Here is a 14,795-nt window from a genome sequence, read left to right on the forward strand (position 1 = left end):
CAGTATTTCAAAAGAATTGGGGACTGGGGATGACCACCATTGGCACCACAGCCACATGTGTCTGTGCTGTAATTAAAAAGGACGAGTCTGATTATATAGAAATGGGCCTAAATCTTCTGTTTAAAGGCACTGTTTTGTTTTTGTTTTCATTTTCATACAGCCTTTCAACATGAAAACAGCAAAAGCTGAAGCTAATTTGAACCTGCAATAAATGGCAAGCCAGCAGTCCATGAAGCAAACAGTCCCAAATGACCCATCAAATTTGCCAAATTATACTATATACAAAGCTTGGATTAAAAGTTAGAGTTTAACGCCTACCTCAAAGACTTCTTCATCAAGTATTCTTGTTCCAAACACTATAATTCCTTTGGTATCAATGACTGGTTGGGGACTTCGGAGTAACTTCTGTGTGGTCTTCTTTTTACAGTCCAGAATGAGGGTGATGGTCTGCTTGTGCACGCTGATGGCCACTCGATGCCACCTGGAATGGGAGGTACAGTCAATTCACACACTTACTGGATTACAGGCCTCTTTTTGTGTTTGTCCATTTGAATTCGAATCTATCCATCTCTGTCTTCCAAAGTGAAATACAATCTCAAATCCTAGTTGTTAGTGAGCGTAGAGAGGTTACGCAGTCAATGACACTTAAGGTTGAGAGTGACAAAAAGTTGCTTCCAAACTTCTAAAATGAAACAAAACTGCTGACAAAGCCTACCATCATCGTGAGGGTCCACTCTAATAGAATGATTTAAAATTGTTTTAAAAGTAGAGCCTGACACTCTTTTTAAGCGTTTTGTACAAGTGAGGTGAAAGACTGCACTTACTTTCCGTCGGCTAGGTTGACTCCTCTGAAGAGGGGGTAGTCCTCAGGGCTGGGTCTGCCTGTGTGGTCCTCATACAGGAAGACTGGAGAGCGGCCCACTTCTAGACCAAGCTGCTGGATGCCCTGTTCATTGTACAGAGACAACAGGAAGGACTGGCTGCCCTTCTTAGGCTTCACTGTGGCCATGATGGAAAAGTCCTCAGGGAAGACATCACCTGGCAGGACAAATGGTGGGTTGGATAGAAAGAGAAAAACTTTTTTTTTTTTTTGGAGACTTATAAGCAGCCGTAACCATTCATCATCGTAAGAGGAATGAAGTATGAGGTTTGCTTTTGCAAGGTTGTAGTCGTTGTGTTATTTTAGGAGACTGACTGCGTTCTTTGATGTCTAAAGGGAGCGTGGTTATTTTTTACTGATGCTTCTAATGGAAATCGAACAAAAACGAACAAATATCATTTAAATTGGTGGAATCAAAGATTTGGTTTTGCACACCAAACGGAAACACCAGAAATTTTTGAGTGCCCAAAATATAACCGGATAGGATTCATCTGAACGGGTTGACCGGTAAAACGAAAGTTAGCGGGAGGAAAAAAAGTGGATCGATTCCAGCGCAGCGCAGAGTGAAAAGCATTAATGACAAAAGCACGTGATCCCCAGAGACTTTGTCAAACTATCCTTCAAACTTCTCCTCTCCGCTTCTCTCCTCTGCCACAGCTGATGGGTCTAGCAGACGCCGAGACACCAATGAAGGGCTGGAGAGGAGCAACACATTTTTACAGCAGAAATAATGAAAGACACATTGCCTGGAAATGGAAATACCAGCAGTATAGTGGTATTTAAACACAGAAAAATATATAAAGAGGATGTGTTGGCCTCCGTCTGCTCGGCTCCTTTGAGAAGCCTCACAAGTTCCTCCATTTTGCTTCAGTGTGGAAAACATCTGCCAGACAAATTCCTGTAGTGGGGTGTTTTTAGGACCTCCAAAAAGGAAGAGGCTTGCCAACTGTCTGTGCAGACTGTTGCTTCCCAGATAGTGCTAATGCAGAGGTCTGACTACATTTGGGAACACAGATGACCTTTCAGAACAGGAGGCAACCAGAGTATTATTATTATTATTATTATTAAAGCCACCACTGTTATCTGGATTATACTGAACATAAGCAAAGAAACCACTTGAATTCCAGTAGTAATCTCCAGTCTTTAGCATGTGTGGAGCCGAGATTTCCAGACAACTGGAAAAGAAAGGCAGGGTTTGTGGCTACAGTGGCTACGCTGGTAAAGCCCCTTACCCAGCCACCATATTCAGAATATGAAGACACCGCTAAACTAAACAGACAATGTGGAGATAAAAAAAAGGACCTCAGTAGGAATGCTGGTTGGGTTAGAGAAGAGAAGAGAAGAGAAGAGAAGAGAAGAGAAGAGAAGAGAAGAGAAGAGAAGAGAATTTTTTACCTTTAACTGCAAAGCAGTTTTCATGGGTTTTAAGAAGTCGCTGTTTACACAGGCGACCTCTGGTGGTCACATGAGCACACAGCAAACACGAAAATGAATAGCTTATTTAAGGACGAAGCAGTCTGCCTTGTAGTGTCCTTCAGATCCACACCGCCACCTTAGCTCAGAATATTTGTTTCAGCAAATACTCGTATACTTATGTCATTTCTACTTGGTATTCAACCGATTCTGAATTTTGCTACCGCCACCCGTTCGCTTTCTTCTTTCTTTTCATCGGCCTTCAGCCTTGTCAGCATCTGGGTGTCTGTTTGCCTTCCTGTCTTGTCTTCCTGCCTTTTTCTATCATTCCTTCATTAAACGCTAGGCATCAGATCGCATCATGCGGAGAGCACATGCCTTGGCAGTGAGCTCCCTCAGGAATTCTGCTTGGCATCATATGAAAAACATTGCTTTAATTGACAGATGCTTCAGCGGGACGGTGTAAAGCAGAGAAAAAGGAGAGACAGAACACAGACAAGCAACAGGAAGGCAGCTCTTCAAAAAAAAGCTCCTGAGATGTTAGCGTTTTGTAAGGAAGGCAGATCCACAAATCTTTGGCTGGTTGCATAGTGAACATGGAATTAAAGCACTATGATATAAACAATGCAAGTGGGAAATACCAGAAGAAAGAAACACAATTAAGGAAATTTAGTGCTGCATCTGTCTTGCACAATAGCCACGTCAGACACTCAGGCAGTGATTCAGCAGTGGTTTGGTGAAGGCTGTTTGTTCAGAAGTGAAGGGTCAGCTAAGGGGTGAGGCCAAAAAAGGTCTGGGAACGGGAAACTCAAAGACGCCTCCAGCTAGCAAGACTAAATCCAGCATTTTGTGGCTCAAGAGTTGGGAGTTCGCCTTGTAATCGGAAGGTTGCTGGTTCGAGCCCCGGCTTGGACAGTCTCGTCGTTGTGTCCTTGGGCAAGACACTTCACCTGTTGCCTACTGGTGGTGGTCAGAGGGCCCGGTGGCGCCAGTGTCCGGCAGCCTCGCCTCTGTCAGTGCGCCCCAGGGTGGAATGTGTGTGTGAATGGGTGGATGACTGGATATGTAAAGCGCTTTGGGGTCCTTAGGGACTAGTAAGGCGCTTTATAAATACAGGCCATTTACCATTTACCATTTTACTCCAGATTTTGCTGAAGAATTTAATGTAGCTATCTTTTATTCGTCACGTTGGAAAGGGCAGAGGAAATGTCTTGTCCTGTGATATCATGCTACAGGTATGTGACGTGTACACCTGAGTATTCTTCCTCAACAAAACTTACAGAGCCTCAGAGAATGCACAAAACGTCAGCATGGGACCCGGTTATGGCGGCACTTTCTCTGATGATGTCTGCCATCTGTTAGAGTGCATACAGGCAGGTAATGGGGTAGAAAGCTTTGTGTCCTGTAATTGGTCATTCAGTCATCACTGTGTCCAACTCTCTTCTTCTGTATGAGACAAGCTGCATTCCTGTGGGACTGCATATTGCTGCAGAGACAACAACTGCCTTGCAAAGCTGTCTGTTTGCAAAGGAGTGCACCTAGCAATATAAAGAAACAGTGAAGTGACTTAACATAACAGTAAGTGGCTCTAATGTAAACAGCTCCCACTGTACAACTTAAGAAAACACTAATAATAAAAGAAACATTTTAGCTGTGATATGACATGTTATTACTGTCTTACTCTGGAGTCATTAAACTTGCCCTCAAAGATCATGTTGTACGTCTAAGTCTGAGATAGGCAATTTTCCCAAGGGCCCACATGGGCCCTATGACTGTTGTGGACGGCCACACCAATGAGCTTGGAGTTATTCTATAAACTCTTTATAGGCTTATTTGTGCAGCTCTCCACAGCAGACTCCCTGTTTCTCATGGAGAATTAATTGTCCATCCATGAATTCTACAAAATCTTCCAAATAAATAGTAGTAAACACGATTACAACCTAGTTTTGCTTGAAATTAAATGCCACTATATATGTAGCATGTGGCACTGAATGCAACATATCACTCTTGAGGGATGCTGGCACACAACAGAACCATGATTGCTTTTACAGCTAGTGAGTTAAGCTGTAGCAGAAGCCCCTGCCCATCTGCTGTGGTCGGTGCCGTCTAGCTACAGCAGTTGTGACCACAGGTTTGCAGACTAAGTAACAGCTAACCCCATTCAGAGAACGTAGGATTTGCTGAGTCTTTCTTCCTTTGGTGTTTGATGGCTATTGTTTATGATGGCGCACAACATACGCAGAAGGTAAAGAAAAAAAATGTTCCAAATGGACAAAATTAAAATGCCCAGATTGGGATTTACTGCAATTTTCATTGCAATGAATTCTCAGATGCTTATTTGTCCTTGATGGGTTGTAGTTTAAGAGAGAGGCAGTTTTATTGCCCAGTTTCTTCCCAGCTCCTTCACTTAATAAAGGTAAGAAAGGTCTCTTCTGTTCAGAGTGCCTCAGAAGTTTCAAATGAATCATCTCTTCCACATGTTTGCCTAATGAGTGCATGTCTGCACTTGCTCTTTTCCAACACATCATCAAAAGCTGTCTGTGGCTACGGGGTCACAAGGCGGTGTGATCTTAGTCAGTGCTACTGTGCTTTTGTTTCAATACCATTATTGTAAAGCAAAACAAGTGTATTTGTATGCCTTTATTTTCTATATGTGACTTTTTTTGTACCGTTTCAATAATTAAAGCAAACTGTACCAGACTGAAGTCATAACTCAAACTGTACCTCCAGACTAAAGTAGCAAACTTAGTTAAAGAGGGGAAAAAGAACTGGATAAAATGACCTCAACTGCCTTCTGGAAGATATTAGCTCTATGTTCTTGTACCATAAAGGCAAGAGAGGGCCACATCACAAACACTGCGAGTGAATTTTAAAGCCTTCGAGCCAAAGACAGCTAGTTAGTCTGTTTGCACCTTAAGACTGTGCGGTGCCTGTTGTGAATTCCTCCAGTTGGTTTGTTTTATATAGACTATTATTTTGGATGATCCAGCGTAGCATGTGTGTAATTACAGCATGTGTGTCTAAACAGAGACTCATATGGGGACATGCTGTCATAAAGCATCAAAGTGAACAGTATTTGTTTGATTGGAGGGCATGTAAGGGCATGCAGCCCACAGGAGCCTTGAAGCTCTACATTAAGCCCCTAGGAAGAGTTATGCCACGGATCAAAGATCCACCAAGGCCAATGTAGCATCTTAGAAGACCACGAATGGAGCTGCCATCCAATCTAAACTTTGTGGAAGCTTAGCGCACAGGAAGGGATATTATTTCTCTCTTGTTGCTATATCTAGACCTCACCGGCTTTTTATATCCGTAAGCCAAAGGAAAGGCCACAATCACAATCATTTTCAGAAATTGGTTGTCTGGGTCATGAAACTGTGGGTTTTCTTAATTTATGTTTTATGGAAAAAAATAAATAAATATACAGCAAAGACAAAGGAAGAAAACACTGCGAGGCAGAAGCAGTCTAGGAGAAATGATAGAGGGAGAAGCGATGACGCTTGAGGGAAAAAATGAGAGAAGGAGGGAGAAGAGCAAGGAAAGAGCGCTGGAGAGGGAGGGGAGAAAGGAAAGAAGCACTGCAGCACAGTATATAGCAGTAACTCAAAGCCACGTCAGCATGATAGAACACAGAAAAGTGGAACCCCAGGCTTCCCTCCCATCCACCAACCATATTTTCGCTGCTTTTTCATCACCCAGCTCCTCCTGCTGCGACATTAAATATTACAGGGCAATGCATCTGATGTGCACTTTCATTATTGCTCTTTTACCGACATTTGCTAAAAGTGTCCACACGTGGTAGGCAATTTGTTTCAGTAAAAAATACAGATGCACTTGGACATGCATTAGCAAGATGTCAACATGTTTGCAGGGGACTTAAAGATTAAACAGCAGGCACAGACATTTTAAAACCTACAAGTTAAAGGTAGAGTCGAGATAAATGATCAGCTTATGCTAACGGACAAAGCTGCGAACCTGGAGGGGGATAAAGGAACAGGCTAGACGGGAGCAAATGCAAAATGCTATCCAGCCAAGTTAAAACATTATATTTGGAGTTTAATGTGAAGTAGGATTAAATGTCACAAAAGCCAAACAGATGGCAAGACTTTAACTTTAAAACCTGGGAAAATGTCTTTAAGCAGAAAAAGGTTTCTTTCTGCTAAAAATGAGTTTTTCCTTCTCACTGTCACCGAGTGTTTGCTCATAGGGGGTTGTCTGATTCTAGGGGTTTTCTCTCTATAATTGTAGGGTGTTTGCGTTATGATATAGAGCACCTTGAGGTGATTGCTGATGTGATTTGGCGTTATTATAATGTTATGTGTTTCATGTTTGAAAGAGGAGAAATTCTTCATTGCAAGTTCTTAAATTACTTCTTAGTTGAACATGTGCAGCATGAAAAGTCCCTTGACTCATATACTCACCTGGGTACAGCTGTTTGGTGGGGGCACTGAGCTGGGCATCTTTGGATACTCTGTAAGCCACATCGGGTCCTTGTGATGACCTTCTATGTGAGCACAATCCCGTTGTTTTCGTAACACCTTCGGGTAAACTGTGAAAATCTAAAATCTTCAAGAGGTCTGCTGGTTCCACTGCAGAGAAGAGAGAGAGAAACACACAAAAAGGACATTAGATTCATATTCAACAAACTTAACTTCGGAGCATTTGGCTAGTCTCTATGAAGGCCAGCGCATTGCTAAAACAATGCCACTGCAGAGTTTGTGCAACTCCAAACTTCTGCATATTAAGCAAGCCTTAATTATGGCGCATTCAATCTATTTTCTGTCCTTTGCTGACTTAGAAGCACTAGTTACTCAGCAGGAGACTCCACTGTTGTGGTTCAGTGAAGATTTCTGTTATCCATTTAGGCGCTAAACAGAGACATGCCCATTTATAGATCACCCATGATCACTGGTTTCAGCTGCACCAAAACCCATCCTTCCATCTCTTTCCCTGCTATGTTAAATCTACCGCTGCCTCCCTTAGACCACAACCATGCAATTAGCACACTCTCAAGCCGGTCGTCCAAGCTGTAACCAGGCCACCGCAGAAGTACACTAGGTCAGAACAATGTGACACGAGGTTTGACCCTGGACCGCACTGTCACATGCCAAAACCACCCAGGACAAACAGCTGTTCCTGCAGCCAGATGCACAGATAGCAAGCTACCCAATGACACACATTAGTACCAAGCATTGCCCAAGAAAGGTTCTGGACAATAGCACACAGGGTCACGACTATAGGGACGGTCACATAATGACTGAGGATCAAGGGCTGTCCTCATTTTTGAAAGGACAATCTAAAAAAAGGACAACAGAGGGGGTTTATGGCAGTAGAGTTAGGAAAGAAAAAAAGAAAGCATTTTTATATTGTTATGTGAATACCAAGGGCCAACCCACTAGACAAGATTAAAAACACACCCACTCACAGGTAAGGCTGTGTCTTTTTTGGTCTACAAAGACCACACACACTGTTTAAAAAAATGTTCAATGGTCCCATCCATCTAAGAGTGAAAGAGCTGCTAAGAAAGGTGAACAGGCATCTCTAAATAGTCTTTGAGTGCATTCTCCATTGCCCTGCAGCAACCTCCAGCTGGATGTCATTACACATGACTCACGTTCAGAGCAGATCAATTAAAAAGAAAAAAAAGGCAGGGGAGGGGGGGCGTCCTAAACAGAGGTTTTCAGTTAAGAGTACTTTGGATGCACGTGTTCCTCTGCAGCTGTGCAGGCTTTGTAAAAGAAAAACTTCCTCCTCATCCTCGAAGGTTTGATTGCATGTTGCCGACATTATCTTATACAAAGAACTAGCTAAAGAGGACTACTGATGTCTAAGGCTACAATTAGTAAAAGAAAAATCATACTGTTTTTATTTGTTTGCTTGTTTTACTAAAACATCAGGTTGGCAATCAACACAAAGCAAAAAGGCTGAAGCATCTGTTTCCAGTTCAGATATTACTTTGTAAAGGCAAGAAAATTGTAAGATTCGAGTCGTGTCCGAGTTACACTGTGTTGTTGTGCTGGGGTCATATTAGGCAAAAGTGGTTAAGGGATTTATGATAGCAGCTCTTTTACACCCACTGCACCCATCTGTTTAAAACCCCAACAAGTCAAGCCTGTGAGTATGTCAAAAAGATAACTACTCTTATATTCCTGTCAGTCCAAACCCACAGGATGACAGAGCCTCTGTGCGGGTGAAGGGTCTAAACACAAAGAGCTTCATCTGTCATCAGCTCACAATGAAGCGGCAGCTCACGCAGCAGCCAGAAAATGTCTATCATTCAGTTATGATGACAGAGGTTCACCTAATGAGGCTTACTTTCAGAGCTCAGCAGCAGAGTAATGATATATCACACTAATGGAAATGTGCTTCTTGTACAAATTTCCTCATTGATAGATTACTAATCCGCATTCGTGTTCCACATCATTATTGCATCATTATTGCTTCATGAACAAAAGGTCAGAAGAGCCTATTCCTACCGAAGGAGTCACGCGGCACAAGGCGAACAAAGCCTGTGAAAACTTGGTCCACCTATCATCATATAGACTGATTTTTAAGGCCAATATGTTTCAAAATATCCACTGATTTTATTTTTTCAAACACGTGAACAGATTTCCATAAAATTCATTAAGTGTAGATATTGATTTACCCTTTGTGTTACTCAACTCTGTTCAGGTTAGCTGCTTGTTGTGTTTGTGGCAGTTTTGCGATACAAACAGGGAGGGTGCAGTGCCCTCTGGTGGACAAACTATGCAACGCTAACACTCATAACATGGTTGAAGGGTGTTTCTCCTATCTCTTGATTTCATTTTCATTTTTCATTTAGCAACTGTTATAAAAACAGATACCAGCAGACTGGCAATTAGATAATATCAGCCTGCTGATACATTGGTCACCCTCCAGAGTTGAAAAAGTTTAGAATACTTTAACTCATTTAAAGTATGCATTTGCTTTCAATATCTGTGTCATTCCTCAATTGACAATGTGAGAAATGTTTGGTCGAAAAAAACAACTTACCCTGTATCTTCACACTTTTTAAATGGTATTAGCTAGCACAATCTATTCATCAAAATATCCATCTGAAGCCTCTCTAATCCATTATTAACCACACAGGAAGATTATTTATAAGGCTGATGCATTAAGCATAGAATCACAGAAACATTTTTATGTTATTTGCTACAATTTTTGAGAGGGACCACAAAATGCAAATATCTCTGTTTTTGCTCTTTCTTAAAACAACCCCAAAAGTTCCCCAGCAGACTTCTTTGCCCCAACAGTCATTCCCTTTAACCTGCCAACATCTAACAGCGCTCACTGGGAGACAGATCAATTGATAACTGCACAGAGGCGGTCCATACAAGGGATGGAAATAACTATCTCACAGCTGACACAGTGACCACTGTCTAAATGATGCAGTTTAGTAGTGTGGTCAGATTAAAGTCAGTACACAGTGTTGCAATCCAATAGTAATGCTCAGGTGGTGACGTACTGTGGTGTCTTTGATTCTCAGACTGTTTCAACCAGCAAGCCACAACCTCCCTTTTCCATCTCACCTCCTCATACATCTTCATGTAATCTCCTTCTATCACACACTGTCCCCGTTTCCTTATTTGGACACAACCTTGCTATTCCCCACTGCTGCAGACTCTGGTGGTGACAGGTAAAAACACTAAGTTCAACTTTAACTCACTGATAAAAAAATAATAATTTTTTAGTCTGTGCTTCTAGACCGTAGGGGTAATTTAACACAACACCTTTTTATCATTTTGTATGAAGTATGAACACAAACAGACACACTACCTCCACTTATGAGATGTTTCCAACAAGCCATTTTATTAAGTCACAGACAAATACTGACAAGTTAGATCAAATATTTTTGTGCTACAGCCACTTAAACTCAGATTAATACTCAATAACAAGTTAGAAATAACATCCAGGTCAGTACTAAGGGGAGAAAAAAAGGAGGATGTTTGTAAGGAGCACCCGGCGACCCTTTCCAAGGAGTGTTGCTTTTGTTAATCCACACTGACATAATCAAATGTCAGCGTGGATTAGCAAATTGGAAGGGAGCATCAGGACAGCATTCTTTCATATCCACTTTAGAGCATCCATAAGTCAATTTCTTATATTATTCTATAAAATCCTTTTGGTTTTCACCTGAAAACCAAAAGGATTTTCAGGTGAGGTTATGGATGCGCCTGGTCCTTAAAGCAACCTCAGGGATCGGTCACCTGGAGGTGAGCCAAGGTGGAGCCTGCCAACAGGATTAAAAGAGAAGGGGGTAGACTAAAGGAAAGCATAATATATCACACACCCGCTATAAAATAAAAGCCCTACTGAAAAACCCATTTGAGAATCAGCCAAAAGCACGTCCCTTTCAATAAAGCAATCTTTTCGGGCACTTCAGAGCACAAACACCAACATTATCGCCTATGTTTCCATCATCCATTAACACATACGCACTTTCATTTACAGATTTCTGTCACAGGCAGTCGACCTTTCAGCAGAAGCCGTCCTGACCACATCCTAAACCACAGGTATGGCTCTCAATCCCACCTTGTTAACCTGAGATGTTTACCCACTTAGCATGGCAGATCCCTCAAGAGACCAACACCTGAGGTGCTGGATGCTAAAAATAATTTTCTCCCAGACCACAGCCCCTCACATCCAAGACGCTGGCTCACCATACATACACAGAAAACTGTTTACATGACATTTGCTCACCCAATGGATCTGCTGTAGCACTTTTGTTGTTGTTTTTACTGCTTTCATGCAAGTGGATGTGACACAAATATGGTAAATGGCATTCCTTAAGCTTTAGTACTCTACAGGAACTCCTTCAGTGTAAATAAAAACATTATACTTCTCATGTTACCTGCGCATGCTTCCACTAAATACTGAAGCACCATTCAAGATGTGAAATAGGCAATGCCACATGAATCCTGCATGAAAAGTAAACCTGCACTGCCACCACTCAGAACATCCGGTGGTATTAGCAAGACTGTGAAATTAATGGATCTTTTCTCAGTAATGAAAACTACGACCTGAACACAAAATGTTTCGTTCTCTGAAACTTTCTGTTGGTTTTTGAGAGTGGCTGTAATCCTACAGTTAGTGTGTCCCCATCCATGTACAAAGAAAAAACCCTGTACATTGGATACATATATTAGCCACCAAATTACTTTGATCTTTGATGTGACATGCTAAAAAAAGCAGTTTATGGTTTTGTTTGTCAAGCACAGGTTGTCACAGTGGAATAAAGTGTAATGAATTCATAAAGTCTGAGTTAATTTGAAAGGTGTGGTGAAACATTACATTGTACCTACCTAACTACTCCTTTTTTATTTCAGATTTTCTCTCTTTATGTGAACAGTAGCTCGAGTGCCACATTCTTAATCCACATTCGGCTCCGTGCCAGGACTGTGGTGGATCCCATTCCCCTAAACATCCATCTACCGTCTACTTCCACTAACGCACACATACACGTACACACACAGAGTCTCTGTGACAACACTTAGCGACTCCAGACAGCAGCATTTCATTTGACAGGAGGAGGGGTGCCGGACCACTGAATTAGGACTTTTTCATGGTGGTGGGGTGGATTAACATTCTTCCCTCTTTCACTGCCTCCTCCTCCAGCCCTTCCTGAAGTGAGGCCTAACTCTCCAGGCACATGCTTGACCTGGCGCTGAGGACAAGGAGTAATTAGCAGTCATAAAGAGGACCCTGGCTCCTCTTGGAAATCAGCACAGTCAAAAACAAGAATGCCCAAAGAGAGACTTCCCCCTCCTAGTGCGCATCACAGATGGGGAGGGTCTGGGAGTCTTTTTTTATTTCACCTGATTCTGTTATAAAACTTGAAGCCAAGTGTTGTGAAGCTGGAGCCACACTGTGAGTACAGCAGGTTACAATTAGGGCCCTGGCTTTAATTACTTAAAGCAAGACTATGTAACTTTAAAAATAGGGCGATGTAAGGCATTCCTACACTTCAAAATTGAAAGCAGAATTCATAACCAACAAAACACACAACCAAGTAGCCTCAGGGGTTTTACACATAAGATATATTTGGACCGGCATGACTCATGCGGGTGGATATTATCTCGTTCACCAACTTACTTTCGTAACTTACCCTTCTGCAACACCTCATTTAAACATTTATTGTTATTATTCCATATTTGTCCTTCAGCAAATTAGAACACTTTGCTTTACAATCTGAAGCAGAAAGATTTATCTTAAAACTGGCTTAGATCCTGACAGAAAATGCCTAATCAATACAAATTACTTGAGATTTTTTGCCATCCTTTATTTTTCCCCGTTAATGGTTCACATTTAATCCCATAAAAGTAACAAACCTTTTATTAAGTTTGCAGATGTTGTCTTAAGATATGAAGCCTTGATCAAAATACAACTCCTGCAAATGTACAGCATCCAGAGCATGAAGGAAAAAAATGAACACACCTCCATCAGCGCTGACCTTAAGTTGTTGCTTCTGGGTTTCATGTGACCAGACATGAGAATCATACTGTAGGCATTATGCTCATGCTAGACTGAGCACATTATACACACTGCATGGGCACATGTTACTGCAGATGCATGTGTAAACTAATGCAAGCACATACCTGAATGGGATGCCAGTACCCAAGATGGTAATCATCTCCACAACTTTAATTAACTCGTAAACTATAATTAGACTGGTTTCTTGCCAATCACACTTCTCTACATGCGCTGCAGTGAGGCTCAGACAAAGTTTTAAGTTGTGGCAAAGCATTGAAATCACCTTAAAAAAAACCCCACCTACACTGGATACCAAGTGAATGTGAAAGTCCCTGTTAGCGTAAACTATATAAAGAGAATCACAGGGCCACAACACATTACACCGACAGGAACTTTTCAGCCATACAAACTCACGTCATGAAGCTCCCAGCATGCAGTATTTTTGATGAAGTTAATGCCAGAGGCCTCAGACTTTGCAAGTACTGAGTCAGCGGAGTGTTGGTGACTATTATACACCATGTGGGTCAGCACTACATGACCCAACTTTATATGGTCTGCCACTTTGTTTTTGAACTGCTGTGGTTTCTAAACACTTCCACTTTGCAATAATACCACTTAAGTTGTTCATGTCATGTCAACGGACAGTGTCGTAAAAATGTCACCCATTTGTGACATTTTGGCCTCAAGTTTCTGGTAATTGCTAGAGTAAAAATGACAACAAAGAGGTTTTTGGTGCTGCACCAAAAACTTCTTTGCTTTGATTGTTAGCAGGTTGCTGCAGTTGCCAACTGATTGCATGGAAGACAGTGACTTTTCTGCAAACACTGGCAAACTACTCAGCAACTGGTCATGTAACTGTGAGAAGAGTGAAACAAACTGGAAACCTATACCATTTTCCTTGAAAAAACCTATACATTTTACCATTTGAAATGTGTCTGCTGCAATTCAGCTCAAGTTACAAGTCTAGATGCCTTTGCTACTGTTAGCATTAGCAATAGCAACCATCATGTCCTCAGCAGGGTTGTACTTTACAAAGATCCAAGTAGGGATGAACCAAAGTATGAACCCAATATTGGCATCAACTGATATTTGCGCTGCTGACAAAAAAAAAGAAAAGAAAAGAAAGAGAAAGATGGTATTTATTCATGTCATTGGTGGAAGTTTATTTGTTGTATTGCATTACCTTTGCACAAACTAAATGAGCTGGAAAAACTTGTCAAGAGAGAGAGAGGGAATAAATGAGCACAAAAACAAAAGCTTGAGAAAAGAAAAAAATTAATTAGTGTTCTTTTAAACACTGGCATTGGTATTGAATTTAACAATCAGTGCAACCCAAGTAGCAATACACAGTACATCTAGTTAATGACTAGATCATAAGAAAATGTTTTCTTAGGCAACAACTTCCAAAAGCAACAAAGGCCAGTGTTTGGTCTGTAAATGACTTCACATGCCAGTATCAGTTTCATTTTATCCGCCAGCTTCAGTCCCAGACATTTCAGGACACTGACCCAGTGACCAGCTGAAAAAGCTGCACATGGATAAAGCAGCAGGGAAGATAGGAGGAGAGGAGGAAATGAGAAGCCCGGGATCTTTTTGTTTACATATCCACTGCATTTGTTCCTGTGGTTTTGATCAAATAAATCTGACATTCATTTAAAATATGAAACATTAGCTCAAGCCTAGTTGCAAAATGACAAGACACTAAAAAAATGACAAGCAGGTAGGATTCACACACAGACACACACCTGAAAGATGATCCAGACAAAAGAGTTTTCCTGACCTGAGCTTCCTCAATGCAGTCTGATGCTCTGTACTTTAGCTGCACTCTTATTGCTTTAACAGTGTAAATGCCATATGGTTTACTTCACTGTCTCCACACTGCAGCTCACAGTGCTGAAGATAAATCATTGTCTGCCGTCCACCACAGAGTCAAGATTCCACTGTGCGCCTCTCATTTTACAGCAGAAACTACAGAATTGGTTCTTTTGAAGCGCATATGCGATCCATGTTA

The 14,795-nt window shown here is 41.5% G+C and overlaps 1 protein-coding gene across 2 annotated transcripts in view; it reads right to left on the reverse strand.

Moving 5' to 3' along the window:
- Positions 1 to 14,795, reverse strand: part of col5a1 (procollagen, type V, alpha 1) — a 75,103-nt gene that overhangs the window by 52,795 nt on the left and 7,513 nt on the right. For both annotated transcript variants that reach the window (XM_087843836.1, XM_087843835.1), the window contains exons 2-4: positions 6,715 to 6,882; positions 825 to 1,038; positions 319 to 481 (exon numbers count right to left, since the gene is read on the reverse strand). In XM_087843836.1, the coding sequence (XP_087699962.1) occupies positions 319 to 481; positions 825 to 1,038; positions 6,715 to 6,882 (545 nt within the window). The remainder of the gene's footprint in view (positions 1 to 318; positions 482 to 824; positions 1,039 to 6,714; positions 6,883 to 14,795) is intronic.

The sequence above is a fragment of the Neolamprologus brichardi genome, chromosome 7 (genome assembly GCF_056152115.1).
Source record: "Neolamprologus brichardi isolate AB-2024 chromosome 7, ASM5615211v1, whole genome shotgun sequence".
Lineage (NCBI taxonomy): Eukaryota > Metazoa > Chordata > Actinopteri > Cichliformes > Cichlidae > Neolamprologus > Neolamprologus brichardi.